The 19961-nt window shown below is 45.2% G+C and overlaps 1 protein-coding gene across 1 annotated transcript in view; it reads right to left on the bottom strand.

The window, feature by feature from the left end:
* LOC126174878 (ATP-dependent translocase ABCB1-like) overlaps positions 1–19961 on the bottom strand; it is a 206369-nt gene that overhangs the window by 145357 nt on the left and 41051 nt on the right. Inside the window, exons 3-6 of the mRNA XM_049921294.1 lie at positions 10883–10999; positions 10680–10746; positions 6745–7047; positions 1513–1613 (exon numbers count right to left, since the gene is read on the bottom strand). Coding sequence (XP_049777251.1) covers positions 1513–1613; positions 6745–7047; positions 10680–10746; positions 10883–10999 — 588 coding nt within the window. The remainder of the gene's footprint in view (positions 1–1512; positions 1614–6744; positions 7048–10679; positions 10747–10882; positions 11000–19961) is intronic.

Below are 19961 nucleotides of genomic sequence, written 5' to 3'. Positions count from 1 at the left end.
GAGGCCACTGGCATGGGCGTCGATTGGCAGCCATACTCTCCGGATCTGAACACATTCGACTCCTTGTAATATCTCTTTATATTCGATGAATTATTCTGATACAATTCTACCCTTGAATGACGTTTACAAATTTTCTATCTTCATACTCGCAGAATCCATGCGCAAAATAGTTTCATACAATAGCTATGCCATGAGCGCATAAGTATTCTTTGTAGTACTCTCTCTGATGGTTGTTAGAAAATAAAAAAAGAGAGGGAGCTTCCGAGATTGTCTTCGTGCCGATTAGCCTGAGCTTGGTTTGGAAGAACTGTAATCTGATTATTGAGATTTATCACAGAAGATAACTGATACGAACTGTACGATTAAAAAGGAAATATATATATATTGCTCCTTCAAAAAAAGGTGTGTATGTGACATTTGGGAATTAATGATATTTATCGATATATTGCGTAGTTGTTAATCAGAAAGGACTTCCGAAAGACTGGATACGAACCTGCATTTAATAATCCAACAGCTCCATTACTTCTTCGGAAGGTTAAACTTCATCAAAGCCAAATATCCGCTTGATCTGAGGTTTCCCGACTGATTATACAACGCTCCCAAAATTACGAGGCATTTTATTTGTACAGATTAGCAAACTGCCGCAAAGCACGAGCCTGCAGAGAAGAAGAATCATCGCCTGATTTCATTCTAACAAGTAAAATTTCAGAATCATTTTGGAGTGACTGAGCTATGACTGTGTTTCCTATCATGAATGATTGATTGCTCGAATTGAGAGCTACAGAATTGCGTAGATAGGAAGAAAAAATTACATCCTTTTTGTGGGGCTATATTAAAGACAAACTGTACGGCAATAGCCCCAAAACCATTTATGAGCTGAAAACAGGAGGTTATCGACCGTATCGATGTTTGGATTCTTCAACGGGTCATGCAGAATTTCGCTATTCGTCTGCGCCACATCATCGTCAATGATGGCAGGCATATCGAGCATGTCATAACCTAAATCCGAATACCTGTAGTGACGTTTACATGTTGAATAAAGTGTGTGCACGCCAGAGTTTGTCACTAATTTGCGTTTTTTTAATATATATTTCAACAATTTTCACCCTGTATACATGGATATTAACGATACGACAAATTAAATGACTAACGAAGAAAAAACTGTAAATATGGCCTAGCACAATGGATTTGATCTTCACTCTTGTGCTCTGAAATACGTAACTGATGAAATGTCTCTCACTGCAGCCACGAATATTTCAGTTACGAGAGTGGCAGGAAGTTCGAGTTGATAGACCATTTAATACTTCAGCAAACTTGGAATATAGCCTGCATAATAGTCGTTAACAGTTGTGCAGGGACTAAACAGAAAGTGTCCAGGGGAACAGTAACATCATATTGCTAACGATGCAGGACAGGGTTTTTAATCCACACACTCAGGTGATGGAAAACTAACAAACAAGGAGCATTCAAAAAAGTAAGGCGAAAGATATCGAATTATGAGGCTGTACTCACCCAGAAACTCGACTGGCGAGATCGCCAGTACGCTGCGTGTCGTGCCATCTGATGTCCTGCCGCAGCACAGACTCGAGGTACAGGTCGCGGATGCGGTACATCTGCGGGCACACAAGTATTAGGTTGCTGCGTAAGTTCTTAACGTTTTTCTATAAGCTTATTAAACACAAGAAACACACATAACATTTAGTCATCAATAATATATACTGCTTTATTATTTACAACAGTCTGCTAAAAATGAGATGACTTTTCGATTCCACGACTGTAGAAATCACAGTTTTGACTCGTCGAGCCATGTTCGAAGTGCATTTTCATCTAAAAAGGAAGTTCCTTGAAGATTGTGCGACAGAGAGCGCGAAAGGTGAAAATCTGAGGTGCAGGATAAGGTGTATAAGGTGGGTGTGGAATAACTTCCCAACCCAACTCATACATAGTGTTTCTTGTCAGTCTATCAGAATACTGGAGGGCGTTATCGTGGGGTAGCATCATTTCACGCTGTCTTCCTGATCCTTCTCCTTGGATTGCGTCTGAAAGACGTCTCAGTTGTTGACAATAAATTTCAACAGTCATGGTTATACCTCGGGGACGGATTCGTAATACGCCCCACCGCCGCTGTTCCTCCATGTGAATAAAATTATCTTTGTGAATGCGCACACGTCTTTGTATGAGGAGTTGCTGCTTTGTTTTGGTTCAGACATTTCTTAGTTTGGCGTAAAGACACCATTTCTCACCACCAGTAACGATACAAAATAAAAATGGTCGGTGTCGTTTACCAGCCAATTGATGACGAGCAAGCAGAGACTTGCCCACCCGCTGATTTTTGTTATTTTAGCTCAAATGGTTCAAATGGCTCTGAGCATTATGGGACTCAACGTCTGAGGTCATCAGTTCCCTAGAACTTAAAACTACTTAAACCTAACTAACCTAAGGACGTCACACACATCCATGCCCGAGGAAGGATTCGAACCTGCGACCGTAGCGGTCGCGCGGTTCCAGACTGTAGCGCCTAGAACCGCTCGGCCACCCCAGCCGGCTATTTTAGCTCAGGGCGTGCAGTACGATACATCCGATTATTGAACCTTCCCCATTACTTGAAAATGTCGAACGATGGTGGAATGATCAGAGTTCATCACATTTCCAGTTGTCGAATACAAAATGGTTCAAATGGCTCTGAGCACTATGGGACTTAACATCTGTGGTCATCAGTCCCCTAGAACTTAGAACTACTTAAACCTAACTAACCTAAGGACATCACACACATCCATGCCCGAGGCAGGATTCGAACCTGAGACCGTAGCAGTCGCGCGGTTCCGGACTGAGCGCCTAGAACCGCTAGACCACCGCGGCCGGCTGTCGAATACACTGACTTGAATCATTGTGGACTAATGCTTTTCAATGATCTTCATTAAACCCCGAATGCCTTACTGAACGTGAAGAGTCACTAACGTCAAAATCTGGACGGTCAGACGGTGTTCTGAACGTCGATCCTCCCGAACCAGAATCCAGTGCCTCAGCCATGTCACCATCTCGCTCGGTGCGAAACTCTAGTGTTGTAGGTTCCAGGGAGGTAATGCTTTGTGGCAAGTAGCAAGTACGAAGCAGGAGGAGGAGGAGGAGATTAGTGTTTAACGTCCCGTCGACAACGAGGTCATTAGAGACGGAGCGCAAGCTCGGCTGAGGGAAGGATGGGGAATGAAATCGGCCGTGCCCTTTCAAAGGAACCATCCCGGCATTTGCCTGAAGCGATTTACGGAAATCACGGAAAACCTAAATAAGGATGGCCGGAGACGAGACTGAACCGTCGTCCTCCCGAATGCGAGTCCAGTTTGCTAACCACTGCGGCACCTCGCTCGGTACGAAGCAGGAAAGTGATGTTTATGCACTGGGTGGTTTATAGTAGTAATAAAGGTTGTTACCCTTTGGATGATTTCCGGTGTGATGGAAATTTCAGTAACCCAAAAGAACGTGGTTTACGTCTTGGATGTGTGGTGGGCAGCACATAAAACGTCTACTGTAAAGAAGCGCTTCCACCATTGCTACTTCCCCAGTAGCTAACACCACAGCTTAGGCATCAGAGGTTCCCAAATTGTTAGTGTAACTCAACATCATCTATTTTTTTCTCGTGAACGGCACCGCATCCAGCAATAAACTCTGCAAGCGCCTAAACGAGCTGAAACACTAATTGCCCAATAATATTGCCGCTACCCTAGCATCAGAAAATGCAGTCACGGAATTTTTAAGAAATTATAGCAACCACATATAACTATTCCCACAGAGAAATCCTCTACTGGCCCGTAGTCCGTCAGCTAGGTGACAATACCATATCAACGCATTGTTTAATTTTCACTAATCTTCACCTTATGGATGTCATCCCGTCGTTGTCTTCACTCCGAAGACTTGTTTGATGCTGTTCAGTATAGTTTCTCGGCGGGGTCAGGGATTTTCTCTGCCTCGTGATGGCTGGGTGTTGTGTGCTGTCCTTAGGTTAGTTAGGTTTAAGTAGTTCTAAGTTCTAGGGGACTGATGACCATAGCTGTTAAGTCCCATAGTGCTCAGAGCCATTTGAATCAGTATAGTTTCTACATCCCTTCATATACATCATCACCATAGTGACTAGCGTTGATGTCTCTGGTTGCGTCCTAACAACTTATTCTTTCTTTTAGTCAAACTGAGCTATAAACCTTCTTTCTCCCCCATCTTCTCATCTGATCTACAGCATTGCTCTACAACACCACCTGTCAAATACATTTATTCTCTTCTTGTGCATACTGTTGATCATTTACGTTTTCCTTCTATATAGATCAAGGCTCATGGCGAATTCTGTCAGGAAAGACTTCCAAGCACTTGAGTTGATAAAGGTGTTCATATATACTCTTACAGAAAAGCTCTTCTTGCTGCTGCATGTCCTCTTCCCTTTTACCATGGTCAGTTAGTTTGCTCTCTAAATACAAAAACTCGTCTACTGCTTTCATTATTTGCTAATCTAATTCTGTTACATTCCATTATCCTTGTTTCATTTTTGTTGGCGTTCACCTTGTAATCTCTTTTCAAGGCTATTCTTTCCGCACAGCTGATCTTCCAAGTCCTTTTTTGCCTGTGGCAGAGTTCCAATGTCATTTTAAAATTTTTATTTCTTCTCCATGAACTGAAACTGCGTTTCTAAGTATCACCTTGGTTTCCTTTATTGCCAACTCAGAGATCGGATAACCTGATGTTTAGACTACGACATAATATCGCTCCTTTCTCAACAACAGCCTTCTTTACATATCCTTCGACACAAATAATTATAGTCTGGTTCCTGTGCAAGTATTAGATAACCTTTCACTCGTTATATTTTATACACGACATCTTCAGAATTTCGACGAGTGTTGTCCTGTCAACATTATTAGTTTCTTCGTATCTGTTGAGCGCCGCAGGTCCGCAGCTACAGGGCTACTACAAATGATTCATTCATTTTCAGAGCTTTATGTTTGTCCTAAATAGTACATGTACTAATGGGATTGATGAACGAGTATTACCATAAACTCACCAAATCTGCATTTTGCACTCTCTAAATGCTCTATGAGTTGCCTTCTGGTCACACGACACACGACCATGCGGTAGCCAAGTTCGTTCCATACCTTACATAGTCATAGTGACATCCTGTTGCCGAGCGGTCTAAGGCGCTGCAGTCATGGACTGTGCGGCTGGTCCCGGCGGGGGTTCGACTCCTCCCTCTGGCATGGGTGCATGTGTTTGTCCTTAGGATAATTTAGTTTAAGTAGTGTGTAAGCTTAGGGACTGATGACCTTAGCAGTTAAGTCCCATAAGATTTCACACACATTTGAACATTTTTGACATCCTGTTGCTGGTCATAACAGCAATTCTGGCCTTGTTGGTTGAGCTTCTCCAGTGTACCTGTCAGTGGGGGTACGTAAACTCGATCTTTAATGTACCTTCATCGGCAAAGGAACAGAGCCACATCATCTTCGCCACTAGACCCAATCCAGCGATGCGAAAGTTCATCGTTTAGACACCAGCGAACATCGATGGTCCAATGGTGGGTGCCCTGTCGTGTTGGAAGATGAAATTCTCGGAATCAGCAGTCAGCTGCGGAAACAACCAGAACTGGAACATATGAAGGTAAGAAGTACTCTTCACAGTATTCTCACAAAAGGAAAAGGGCTCATGCAAGTTCGTCCGTAACATTGCACTCAAAACATTGACGACGGCGAATCTAGTTCATGCGCTACACTTTCACGTGGATTTTCAGTGCCCCAACCTCACACATTGTGACTATTAACCTTTCGAGATAAATGTAAGGTTACTGACTATTAGCTTGAAGGCGAAATGTTTGCCCTCAAGTGTTTCCTGCATTGTGATGCAGAACTGAAGGTTCCAACCATAATCTTCTGATTTTGATGTTGAACCCACTGCTGTATTCCAAGTTCGTGGTTTAGACGGACAGTTGATTTTGGAAGACTGCGTACGAAACATTCCCTCCCGGCCTCCACATTTGCATCTTGCATACTCGGTCGACTGGTACTTTCCTGTTTACTGAAACGACAAGTGGCCCTAAATTGTCAATACCGACACACAATGCTTTCTATACATGGTGGTTCTTTTCCATAATTCCCTATGAATGCATGTTACACTGTTGGGGCAGATAAACATCTCGTATACTCCAACACACAGGAGCTCTTTTCTAGCTTTGTCACCATTTTGTCATAGCACTGCACTCGTAACGACAGATGGCGGGCACAATGAAAACTTAGTGATTCTCCGGTTCTGTTGATGCTTCTGTCATATTTGTACATGTAGTACTCTGAAAACGATTGAATCATTTATAGTACCACTGCATATAATGAATTAAAGAATAACCTCTCCAGATGCGTTTTACACGTTCGGTTAGGCTTTTATACTGTAGCCATTGTTTAGGGGAATCTGCAAATTGTGCTGCGCTGAAACGACGTCAAAACTGACGCTGCTTCGTTACATCACAATTAGTAATTTTCTGCATTTCTGTAATATCTTCAGTTTTAAAGAGAATTTAGTAACCAATGCATTGCAGTCGTAGTCCGCTTGTGCTTTTGGAAACATTTAGCAATTCAAAATCTGGTTGCGAATTTTCGTTTTTCCATTTTACAGAATGTAACAAGACAATACCGACCAACTTCTAGGGATAACGCCGGCCGGTGTGACCGAGCGGTTCTAGGTCTTGATGAAAGGTCTTACATCTCTCTAGATACGTACCTGCCTGTTTGAAACGCGTTTGAAGATGAAGGTGGAGACGTAGCTGAGGGAGAAGTTTGCGATGCCCAGGACGGCGCTGTATATGGCGTAGTGTCTGATTCCTTCCAGGAAGACGTTCACTTCGTGGTCGGGCAGCGTCACGTTGGCCATCGACGCGTTGACTGTGGCCGTGCCGAAGTCCACCATGACCTTGGTGAGGTCGCCGAGCAGCCAGTGGCCGGCGGGTTCGGTGACGCCCGACCCCAGCCCCGCCACCAGCCCGGCAAACAGCAGCAGATGCTCCCAGGTCGACGAGAAGCGGAACTGGAGGGCAAAAAGTGGTCATATTAGCAAGTGAAAACTTCCTTAGAAAAGTCTGGGAACTCGTTTTCGAAACGAAAATTGAAATGTTCTTCAGTTCCAGAATGAAACTTTCACTCAGCAACGGAGTGTGCGCTGATATGAAACTTCCCGGTAGATTAAAACTGTGTGCCGGACCGAGACGCGAACTCGAGACCTTTGCCTTTCATTCTGGAAACATCCCCCAGGCTGTGGCTAAGCCATGGTAGATTAAAACTGTGTGCCGGACCGAGACTCGAACTCGAGACCTTTGCCTTTCATTCTGGAAACATCCCCCAGGCTGTGGCTAAGCCATGTCTCCTCAACATCCTTTCTTCCAAGAGTGCTAGTTCTGCAAGGTATGCAGGAGAGCTTCTGCGAAGTTTGGAAGGTAGGAGACGAGGTACTGGCGGAATTAAAGCTGTGAGGACGGACCGTGAGTCGTGCATGGGTAGCTCGGTTGGTAGAGATCTTGCCCGCGAAAGGAAAGGTCTCGCTCGAGTTCGAGTCTCGGTCCGGCACACTCATGATCAGCGGGCAGGGGGGGGGGGGGGGGCGGGGAGGTTCAAAAAATGGCTCTGAGCACTATGGGACTCAACTGCAATGGTCATAAGTCCCCTAGAACTTAGAACTACTTAAACCTAACTAACTTAAGGACATCACACACATCCATGCCCGAGGCAGGATTCGAACCTGCGACCGTAGCGGTCGTGCGGTTCCAGACTGTACCGCCTTTAACCGCTCGGCCACTCCGGCCGGCGGGGGTGGGGAGGGGGGGGGGCAAAATTGTCAGTGACTATATGACTATACCTATCGTTAACCTACTACTAAAGGAAAGAGGAAAAAGCGACTGCAAGAGCGCTGCGAGAGGCATAAGAAGCTGTCGCCTGAATTGATAAATTATTGCAGGTCGTATACAACGACGGCGAAGTACAAATTCGCCAACACCACATGAGAGGCCGGGTATCTCTTGACAGTAAGCAAATAGACGCACATCTATTCCTTTTGGCCGAAGAAAGCAGAGAGACGTTAATAAACCCCCTGCGTGTACTTTTTCGCTTACAGTATTTCTCTAGAGAACAGAACCACGTTCCCTAGTTTCCATCTTGCGTGCTTTGAGAGACAGTCACTCTGCGGGCGTTGGAGTGACCATACTTTTCTTGAGACTAAACCGTAAGCGATGTGTGTTCTGTGGGTTGAGATCGGCCTACGCTAATGATGCAAGACATTATGAGCATATTTTATCTAGTCATCTGTAACTGAGGTGACTAAGTCATGGGACACTTCCTACCATCGTATCGGACTTCCTTTCGTCCGGCGTAGTGCAGAAACTCGACGCTTAATGGACTCAAGAAGTCGTTGGAAATCTCCTGCCAATACCGAGCGACGCTGCGTCTACAGCCGTCCAAAATGCGAAAGTGTAGCCGGAACAGTATTTTGTGCACTAACTGGTCCCTCGATTATGTCCCATAAATGTTCTATGAGAATCTCGTCGGGCGATCTGAAGGCCAAATCATTCTGTCGAATTGTCCAGAATGTTCTTCATACCATTCGCCAACGATTGTGGCCCAGTGCCATGACATGAGAACATGAAGTGCATAAATAGCTGCAAATGGCCCCAAGTAGCTAAACATAACCATTTCCAGTCAATGGTCGGTGCAGGTGTATCAGAAGATCCAGTTCGTCGCATGTAAACACAGCCCACACCATTATGGAGCCACCACCAGCTCGCAGAGTGCCTTGCTGACAACTTGGATCCATGGGTTCGTCGGATCTGCGCCACACTCGAACCCTACCTTCAGCTCTTACCGACTGAAGTCGGGGTTTTCCAGGAGGTGTTACGAGCCCAGGAGACGTCTGCAGGCGACATCGTGCTGTTAGAAAAGGCACTCGCGTCGGTCGTCTGCTACCATAGCCCACTAACGACAAATTTCGCCGCACTGTCCTAACGGATACGTGCGTCGTACATCTCTAATTGATTTCTGCGGTTATTTCAAGCAGTGTTGCATGTCTGTTAGTACCCATAACTGTACGCAAACGCCGCTGCTCTCGGTCTTTAAGTGAGGGCCATCGGCCACTGCGTTGTCTGTGCTGGAAGGTAAAACCTCAAATTTGTTATTCTCGGCTGTGGATCTCACAATAATGAATTCCCTAATGATTTCAGGACTGGAATGTCCCACGTCCCAAGTACCGTTTTGTGTCCAGTCTCTTAATTCCCTTCGTGAGGCCATAATTACGTTGGAAACCTTTTACATGAACCACCTGAGTACAAACGGCAGCTCCGCCAATGCACTGCTTTTTACGCCTTTTGTACGCGATACCACCGACATCTGTGTACGTGTATATTGCTATGTCATGACTTTTGTCACCTGAATGTGTAATGACTAGTTTAGACCCATAGCGTTCATTTTCAAACCTTTACCTGCATCTGTGATGTTCGACGGTAACACAGTTCTAATGGAGCATTCGAAATACTTGTTCGTACAACAGGTCAACATAGCACATGTGACAGAAGAACATAACAGAGCTGTTTAATAGGTACAAATTAGTTAAGAATGCAGGAATTAAGGTTGCAGTATGGCATGAAATGGAACGAGCAAGTAAGCCCGGTAGTAGGGAAGGCGAATGGTCATCGTCAGTTACTGGGAGAATTTTAAGAAAGTGTTGCTCATCTATAAAGGAAACTGCGCACACAATATTTTTGCGAGACATTCTGGAGTTTTCTGGGTCCATGACAGGTCGGTTTAGCCGAAGACTGAACCAATTCACAGGCGTGCTCCTAGATTTGTTACCGGTACGTTCGATCAACACGTGAGTATTACAGAAATGCTACGTGAACTCAAACTGCTGTGTCTGTATGGATGAAGAGGTTCTTTTTGCGAAACACTGTTGAAAAAGTTTTGGAAACGGACATTGGAAACAGACGGCAAAACGATCTTACTGCCATAAACATGCACTCAGTGTATGAACAGCAACGACACGGTCAATCAGGGCTCGTGCGGAGTGGCGGCCTCTCCCGGCGGAGGTTTGAGTCTTCCCTCGGGCACGGGTGTGTGTGTTGTTCTTAGCGTAAGTTGGTTTAACTTGTGTGTAAGTTTAGGGACCGATGACCTCAGCGGTTTGGTCCCTTAGGAATTCAGACACACACACACACACACACACACACACACACACACACACACACTGCCGTTTCTCTCTCGTTCCGTTTGCGTGTGGGAAAGGGATGTGTAGCAGTAGTGCAAGCTACCCTCCGCCATGCACTATATGGTGGCTAGCAGAGTACATATGTAGAAGAAGATACCAAAATTTTGGTACATGTATGACTAATTGTGAACGTGACGGGTCTTGTGTCTAACTCCTACAGACCACTTTTAGAGACAGGTGAGCAGTATCATGCCAATGATAATATGAAGAAAGACTAATGGAATTTGCCAGTCTTAGCTGTTTCGTGTTTTTAAGACCAAAAATCTTTCCAAAGAATTATGTTCCCGGTTTGTGCTTTGACGTAATGGACAACGAGCTACCGTAAATAACCAACTATCATCAGATGTATAATGGTAATGAAATATCGTTCAGCAACATGCTGCTAGACGACTCTCATAAAAATGGAAACTTACCAGTTTTAAGAAAGGGACGGGTGGCGGAGGCTCTTCAACTTGCTGCTCTTTTGAGTTCGTTGCCTCCCTGAAAAAAAGAAATGGCAATGAGTGTATAAGAAAGGATGTATGTGTAACATTGGTGGCAACAGTAAGTTCAGATATCACGAGAAATGTGTTTTTTAAGTTTTTGTTGCCGTAACATGCATCAGACGACGACTTACGTTTCTGTCGATGAGGGAGTCCCATCTTCCGGTTTGTCACCTGCCGACAACATTTCGTCCGTTGCTCTGTTTTTCTCGTCTTCGGATTTACGTAACAGAGGCTTCTGATCCTCCAACCTGGAGAAAAGAGTAACAATATGAGGTCTCTGCAAAATTTTAAATAAGTTTCTTCAGTACAAAGGACTTTCCTGGCATGATACCACTACAGTTTTCAGACAATCAATATTTCAGGACACAGATTAGTATGATTCTTAAAACAAACAGTATCAGTTCCTTCATGTCTCATTGACAGATCGAGTATGCTTCTTCCTTTCTTTGCTTAAATGCCGACGGGGCAAACACAGAAGACATAACAACATGTAATAGTCGGGATTAACGCGGTTCTCAGTCCATCCGCCATAGTTACGCTGTTGCCTTTATACGTCTACTCTTGCAAAGTGTTTACGTCGCTAGAATTTTATCCGAGTCGAATAATGGCAGGTATTCAAAAAAGAATCGAACGAAACTTCAAGCGTGAAATTTAGGCAGTGTTTTGGTTTTTGAAACTGCATATCATCGTGTAGTGGAGTATACGTTAAGAACAGTGACAGTATACATTAAGAACAGAATCGTTGTAATAATAGTTAGAAAATAGGAGACACTGTTACCTCACTAAGATGATTGGTAGAGGAAAGGGGATGATATCTATCCTTAACACATTACAGGCAGAGGGCCAGATAAGTTGAAGAAGAATGGGAAATCAGATCAAATGTGTTCTTGCTGAGGCAACGATTCCGTGAATCTAAATTAGCAATTTACGAAAACCACATCAAATTATAAATAAGACAAGCTTACTCCACGCCTGAAACCATTTGTTCCAAATTACGAGTTCATTGCGTTCAACAGGGTGCCACTTCGTGCGGTGTTAACAACAATTGTTGCTTTTGTAGAATCTCCTGCAGTGACAACTGAAAAATGGGCACTGCAAGGAATGGAGGACAAGAAAACTTAGGGTGAAAGACTAAACGAAAATACAAACATTTAAGAGAAAATGTCACCATATGTCAAGGAGAATGAAAGCTTTAAACAATACGAACATTACTTGTAGGATACTACAAATCATTGAGCAGTCGGAAGCAATTAAGTGAATTTATGAAAGTGCAATGAAAACAGACATGTAGTTAACCCCTTATTTGCCACACAGAAATGTTGAGAAGTTACTTAACTTAAATGTACACTGACGAAAAAAGCAACAGCAAAAAACAGTTAATGTGGAGTAATGAAACGTTCATGCATTGTTTTGTACAGGTGCCAGCCGTCAGTTTGTGGAATGGAAATCCACGCCTGTTGCACTTTGTTGCTCAATACAGGGACGGTTAATGCTGGTTATGGATGACGCTGGAGTTGTCGTTCGATGTTGTACTCGATTGGAGACAGAGCTGATGATCGAGCAGGTCAAGGCAACGTATTGGCACTTTATAGAGCATGTTGGGTTACAACAGCGGTTTGTGCGAGAGCGTTATCCTGTTGGATAACACCCCCCTGAAATGTTGTTAATGTATGGCAGCACAACAGGTCGAATCACCAGACTGACGTAGAGGTTTGCCTTCAGGGTACGTGGAATAACCGTGAGAGTGCGCCCGGTGCCATGCGAAACAGCATTCCAAACCATAACTCCTTTGACTTGTCTAGAACTCAGACAGGTTCATGGCAGGCCCTGAAGTCGGGTCCTTATACCAACACACGGCCATCACTGGCACCAAGAATGAACCAGATTTTATCAGAAGACACAACAGACGTGCGTCCTACCCTCCAATGAACTCTCACTTGACTCCTCTGAAGCCGGCCGGTGTGGCCGTGCGGTTCTAAGCGCTTCAGTTTGGAACCGCGTGACCGCTACGGTCGCAGGTTCGAATCCTGCCTCGGGCATGGATGTGTGTGATGTCCTTAGGTTAGTTAGGTTTAAGTAGTTCTAAGTTCTAGGGGACTGATGACCTCAGTAGTTAAGTCCCATAGTGCTCAGAGCCATTTGAACCATTTTTTTGACTCCTCTGAGGTCACAAATTGCGATGGTTTCAAATCAATGAAACGCACAAGGCGTCTGGTTCGGAGCTGTCCTTGAAGTAACCAATTTTTAACAGTTAGTTGTGTCACTGCGGTGCCAACTACTGCTCAAATTGCTGCTGTAGATGCAAAACGATCCGCCAGGCCCATAAGTCGAACATCATTTCGATAAAAGAATCGTTCAAATGTCATATGGAACTTGTAACTAAGTAACTAACTAACTAATTAACGATGGTTATTCCTCTAGATAGTGCCTAGTGGACGTCAGGAGCCCGGTCTGCCTGCGACTGTACGCTCCCGTGACCACTGCTGCCAGCAATCAAGTGCAGAACAGTGGCGCGACCGCTACGGTCGCAGGTTCGAATCCTGCCACGGGCATGGATGTGTGTGATGTCCTTAGGTTAGTTAGGTTTAAGTAGTTCTAAGTTCTAGGGGACTGATGACCTCAGCTGTTAAGTCCCATAGTGCTCAGAGCCATTTGAACCATTTTAGCAGTACAGTGGCTGCATTCCTGCCAAGTCTTGCTGCCAAATCCAGCTTCTCGTAGCCCTATTACACGACCTCATTCAAACGCAATGAGGTGTTAATAATGGGGCCTTCGTTATCTTAAAGGCATTCTTCCTTAACATCAGCTCACCGCGTCCCATCTCAAAGGTAACTAACATTTATGGCTTTATTTTGCTTTCTTTTTATCTTCTTTATTATTGGAGGTCCCGAAAACGGGGCAGGTTGGCAGCGGATTAAAACCGCTCTTCAGTCAAAGGTTACATGTACTATATTTGAAGATGGTTAAAAAATATGAAATGTGCCAATAACAGATGATTTTGTAAAAATACATGGGTAGACGATACTGACGATTTTTAGATAAAAGCAAGTGGCAAAAAACGAGGATTTTGTAAAAGACACATAGATAGAAAATATTGGTGGTTTTTAATTCTAGTTTGTCGATTTTATATTACAGTTAAAATATAGTCACTGATGAATGTGAATGATGCCATGGTGTAATGGTTTGCTCCTTTACAGCGTATATTTAAAGCCCACCTGACTTGCATCCTCTTATGCGACTGATGAGAAATTTGAATGGACATCAAACAGCCTATAAACTTTCGTTTATGCCGCACAACTCCATCTTGGTGTTGTGACTTTTTTCCATCAGTGTATACGTTCATGTGAACAATTATACGTACAATGTTTTCAAAATGCAGTATGTTGCCTATAAGTGTCGTTGCTCAGAAAAGGCGAATGGGTGCTACAATATGCCGCGCGGAGTGGCCGCGCGGTTTGAGGGTCCTGTCACGGTCTGCGCGGCCCCTTCCGCCGTAGGTTCGAGTCTTCCGTCAGGCATGGGTGTGTGTGTTGTTCTTAGCACAAGTTAGTTTAAGCAGTGTTTAAGTCTAGGGACCGATGAGCTAAGCAGTTTGGTCCCTTACGAAATCACATACATGTGAACTTTTTTTGCTACAATATAAATATTGCAATGTTGTTCTGCAGCTGAAAAAAAGTTTGTATTTTACGAAATTTCATGAGAAATGGCTAAAAAAACTGTCATGTCGTACATCACTCACTGGCACAATAGGTGCTGTTTTCTTCTTCTTCTAGACTTGTCCTCCATCCAATAGCCAAAGTCAGTTTTCCTCCTCCCAGAGAAGATAAGTACTGTCCTACGAAAGAACTTGCCAGTATGTATAACAACTCACTTTCAAGACTTATAAGAAATTTTGATGCACAAGAAAAAATAGCGCCGAAAAATCGGAAGAAAGTGCTACCCCTGTAACTGATGCTCACGTAACTTCCCGCAGTGTCTGCTAAAGATGCACGCCATTTATGTATCACGTATTGATAGCATCCCACGGACGTCATAGCAACGAAATTGTAAGTTTCCTTCTGACGCCGATAGTGGGCGCGTGGGATCTGGCGGAGGCAGTGGTATGCGCCTGCTGAGCCGCAGCTCTCCACCAGCTCTGTACTTCGAACGCCTTCTGTGGCCGCAGCATACGTAGGAAGGCCAGCGACAGCCTCTCAGCCCACTCACGCTTGGAGCCACTTCACTCAGTGTTGCTACGTAGACGACCTCTAATCGACACAATAGTTCATGCTGTAGTGCAGGAAACCATTCCATGTGGACATTGTGGTAGCTGGACTCTTAAATATTGCCGCACTATTTGTAATGCATCTTCGTTTGTGTGGTGAAATACCAGTTAAGTAAATCTTCTGTTTGTTGTGTTACCTTGTTCGCTGATCATTTCTGTTCCCGTGCAGCTTCCCTATGATGGCAGTTGCCGCACCACTCCGTAGCATGCCTCTCCTTACCGTTGTGTACGAAACTGCATAGAACACCTTTTGCCAGAGACAACAGAACGTCGTTGTGTATGATATCTTAAATGTTGCCGTCAAGTTCCGTTACCCATCCAAGAACGAAACTCGCAATATATTGCAGAAAACAGTTCGCATTCTTGATGTTGCTTGCCAAATGCAGAGTTAAATAACCAAAATATAAGCATTTCTGTGTTACGTTACTGGCGCTGAAACGTGATCTGAACGTGCTTTACGTTAAAGAAAGAGATTATGTAACATTAGATTAATACGAGAAACGTAGGAACTGTAGATTACGTGCAGCATGCTTCCTTCTAGGATCAAGAATCAGTTCCAAAGATGGTGTCACGACGCGAAGCTAAGAAGTATTAGAAGATACGGGCAAGAAAGTGGAAAATAGGATCAGATTCTCAGAGCTGTAGGATGTAGCTTTGTCATGACACATAAGAGTGACTTAGTCAAGCGACGAACACATTTTAGGTCATTACGACAAAGTGATAAATGTAACTGTGTACCAGACTCGGAAGAAATAGTCGCAGTAGCAGAAAACACTGCAGTATGATGTTTTATATACTGGTTGGATTCTCTCCTGCATCCATCCGTATCTGGTGCTATTCTTTTCATCTTTACGTTTCTATTACACCAAAAAACTTGTATAATGTTTATTGCATATTCTAGTCTTTCTCTGTTACTAGTGCTATTCTTCTCTACTAGTGCTTCCAGGACCAGTGCTGCCTGGATGCAGTAACAGATACCCCACTAAACTGTGCCTTTTTCAGGTAAGAGTTTTTCAAAGAATTCTATCCCCTTCAATATTTATTGTTACTTCTTTATTTCTTCCCCTATCAGTCCACTTAATTTTCAGCGTTCTTTGATAGCACTACAAATAAAATGCTTCCAGCTTCTCTATCTCTTGATTTCCTGTAGTTCACGTTTCACTCAAAACAAGATTGTACTATTGTTCACTATCAGTAATTACTTCCTCAGTTCGTTGAACCCCGCGTCCGGCCATCCTGATTTATGTTTTCTGTGATTTCCCTAAATCGCTCCAGGCGAATGCCGGGATGGTTCCTTTGAAAGGGCACGGCCGACTTCCTTCCCCGTCCTTCCCTAAACCGATGAGACCGATGACCTCGCAGTTTGGTCTCTTCCCCCAAAACAACCCCAACCCCAACTTTCTCAGCTCCAGATTAATATCTGATATCAGTGACTTTTACTAAAGAAAGATTTCTTCACCTGTGCCAAACCATTCTTGGTAAATACTCAGTGGTAATATATATATAGAGTCACCTAACATTACCGCTGGATATATTTCGTAAACCACATCAAATACTGACGAACCGATTCCACAGACCGAACGTGAGGAGAGGGGCTAGTGTAATTGTTTAATACAAACCATACAAAAATGCACGGAAGTATGTTTTTTAACACAAACCTACGTTTTTTAAATGGAACCACGTTAGTTTTGTTAGCACATCTGAACATATAAACAAATACGTAATCAATGCCGTTTGTTGCATTGTAAAATGTTAATTACATCCGAAGATATTGTAACCTAAAGTTGACGCTTGAAACCTCCGACGTTCAGTTGCGTGTTGTAATAAACGCGGGCCACGGTCGGCGAGCAGCATATGCAGGGACATGTTTACGATGACGACCGTGTTTACGAGTGTGGCTGTAGTGCACTGTTGTGGTTTGGTCTAGCTGTCGCAGTGTCCGCATGTAGCGCTTCCTGCTATTGTTATTCTGCATTCGTCTCCGCACGCAGTCCAACTGTAGTACACCGTGTTACCAGACGTCTGTGATAGTGTAGTGTTGTAGGAACTGTGACCATGGTGTATTCGAACTCTGAAAAGGCGGAGATGATACTCATCTATGGCGAGTGTCGACGAAATGCAGCTGAAGCCTGCAGGGTGTATGCAGAACGGTACCCGGACAGAGAGCATCCAACGTGCCGCACCTTGCAAAACATCTACCGCCAACTGTATGCAACAGGTATGGTCGTAGCACGCAAACGGGTCCGTAACAGGCCCGTCACAGGAGAAGCGGGTGCAGTTGGTGTGTTAGCTGCTGTTGCCATGAACCCACACATGAGTACACGGGACATTGCGAGAGCCGGTGGACTGAGTCAGAGTAGAGTCACGCGCATACTGCATCGTCACCGCTTTCACCCGTTTCATGTGTCGCTACATCAGCAATTACATGGTGATGACTTTAATCATCGAGTGCAATTCTGTCAATGGGCATTAACAGAGAATGCGTTGCAGTTCTACCCGTTTACCGATGAAGCGGGTTTCACAAACCACAGGGCAGTGAATCTACGGAACATGCATTACTGGCCCGTGCACAATCCTCGCTGGCTCAGACAGGTAGAGCGACAGCGACCGTGGACTGTAAATGTATGGTGCGGAATCATTGGCGACCACCTCATTTGCCCTCACTTCATTGCAGGGGCCCAAACAACTGCAACATACATCTCTTTTCTACAGAATGATCTACCAACGTTGCTCGAAAATGTCCCACTGGAAACGCGTCGACGTATGTGGTATCAGCATGATGATGCACCTGCACATTCCACAATTACCACTAGGCTGACCCTTGACAGGATGTTCGACGGGCTTTTCATAGGACGTGGAGGACGCATAAATTGGTCAGCCCGTTCTCCTCATCTTACACCTCTGGACTTCTTTCTGTGGGGTACGCTAAAGGAGAATGTGTACCGTGATGTGCCTACAACCCCAGAGGATATGAAACAACTTATTGTGGCAGCCTGCGGCGACATTACACCAGATGTACTGCGGCGTGTATGACATTCATTATGCCAGAGATTGCAATTGTGTGCAGCAAATGATGGCTACCACATTGAACATCTATTGGCCTGGAATGTCGGGACACACTCTATTCCACTCCGTAATTGAAAACGGAAACCACGTGTGTACGTGTACCTCACCCCTCATGGTAATGTACATGTGCGTCAGTGAAAAAGACCAATAAAAAGGTTTTAGCATGTGGACGTAATTAGCTGTTCCAGTCTCTTCTGTATCTAAGGTCCATCACCGTTGCCTTTGGATCCCTACGTAATTCGGTGCACTCCGATACACACGATCGAACAGCGGAGGAATGGTACTCAAGCGTCAACTTTAGGTTACAATATCTCCGGATGTAATTAACATTTTACAATGAAACAAACGGCAATGATTACGTATTTGTTTATATGTTCAGATGTGCTAACAAAACTAACGGGGTTCCATTTAAAAAAACGTAGGTTTGTGTAAAAAAACATACTTCCGTGCATTTTTTATGGTTTGTATTAACCAATTACACTAGCCCCTCTCCTCACGTTCGTTCTGTGTAATCGATTCGTCAGTATTTGATGAGGTTTACGAAATATATCCAGCGGTAATGTTAGGTGACTCACCCTATATATACACTCCTGGAAATGGAAAAAAGAACACATTGACACCGGTGTGTCAGACCCACCATACTTGCTCCGGACACTGCGAGAGGGCTGTACAAGCAATGATCACACGCACGGCACAGCGGACACGCCAGGAACCGCGGTGTTGGCCGTCGAATGGCGCTAGCTGCGCAGCATTTGTGCACCGCCGCCGTCAGTGTCAGCCAGTTTGCCGTGGCATACGGAGCTCCATCGCAGTCTTTAACACTGGTAGCATGCCGCGACAGCGTGGACGTGAACCGTACGTGCAGTTGACGGACTTTGAGCGAGGGCGTATAGTGGGCATGCGGGAGGCCGGGTGGACGTACCGCCGAATTGCTCAACACGTGGGGCGTGAGGTCTCCACAGTACATCGATGTTGTCGCCAGTGGTCGGCGGAAGGTGCACGTGCCCGTCGACCTGGGACCGGACCGCAGCGACGCACGGATGCACGCCAAGACCGTAGGATCCTACGCAGTGCCGTAGGGGACCGCACCGCCACTTCCCAGCAAATTAGGGACACTGTTGCTCCTGGGGTATCGGCGAGGACCATTCGCAACCGTCTCCAAGAAGCTGGGCTACGGTCCCGCGCACCGTTAGGCCGTCTTCCGCTCACGCCCCAACATCGTGCAGCCCGCCTCCAGTGGTGTCGCGACAGGCGTGAATGGAGGGACGAATGGAGACGTGTCGTCTTCAGCGATGAGAGTCGCTTCTGCCTTGGTGCCAATGATGGTCGTATGCGTGTTTGGTGCCGTGCAGGTGAGCGCCACACTCAGGACTGCATACGACCGAGGCACACAGGGCCAACACCCGGCATCATGGTGTGGGGAGCGATCTCCTACACTGGCCGTACACCACTGGTGATGGTCGAGGGGACACTGAATAGTGCACGGTACATCCAAACCGTCATCGAACCCATCGTTCTACCATTCCTAGACCGGCAAGGGAACTTGCTGTTCCAACAGGACAATGCACGTCCGCATGTATCCCGTGCCACCCAACGTGCTCTAGAAGGTGTAAGTCAACTACCCTGGCCAGCAAGATCTCCGGATCTGTCCCCCATTGAGCATGTTTGGGACTGGATGAAGCGTCGTCTCACGCGGTCTGCACGTCCAGCACGAACGCTGGTCCAACTGAGGCGCCAGGTGGAAATGGCATGGCAAGCCGTTCCACAGGACTACATCCAGCATCTCTACGATCGTCTCCATGGGAGAACAGCAGCCTGCATTGCTGCGAAAGGTGGATATACACTGTACTAGTGCCGACATTGTGCATGCTCTGTTGCCT

Source organism: Schistocerca cancellata, chromosome 3, assembly GCF_023864275.1.
Source record: "Schistocerca cancellata isolate TAMUIC-IGC-003103 chromosome 3, iqSchCanc2.1, whole genome shotgun sequence".
Classification (NCBI taxonomy): Eukaryota; Metazoa; Arthropoda; class Insecta; order Orthoptera; family Acrididae; genus Schistocerca; species Schistocerca cancellata.
Note: the sequence above shows the minus strand (reverse complement) of the source record. Positions and strands in the feature narration are given on the sequence as shown.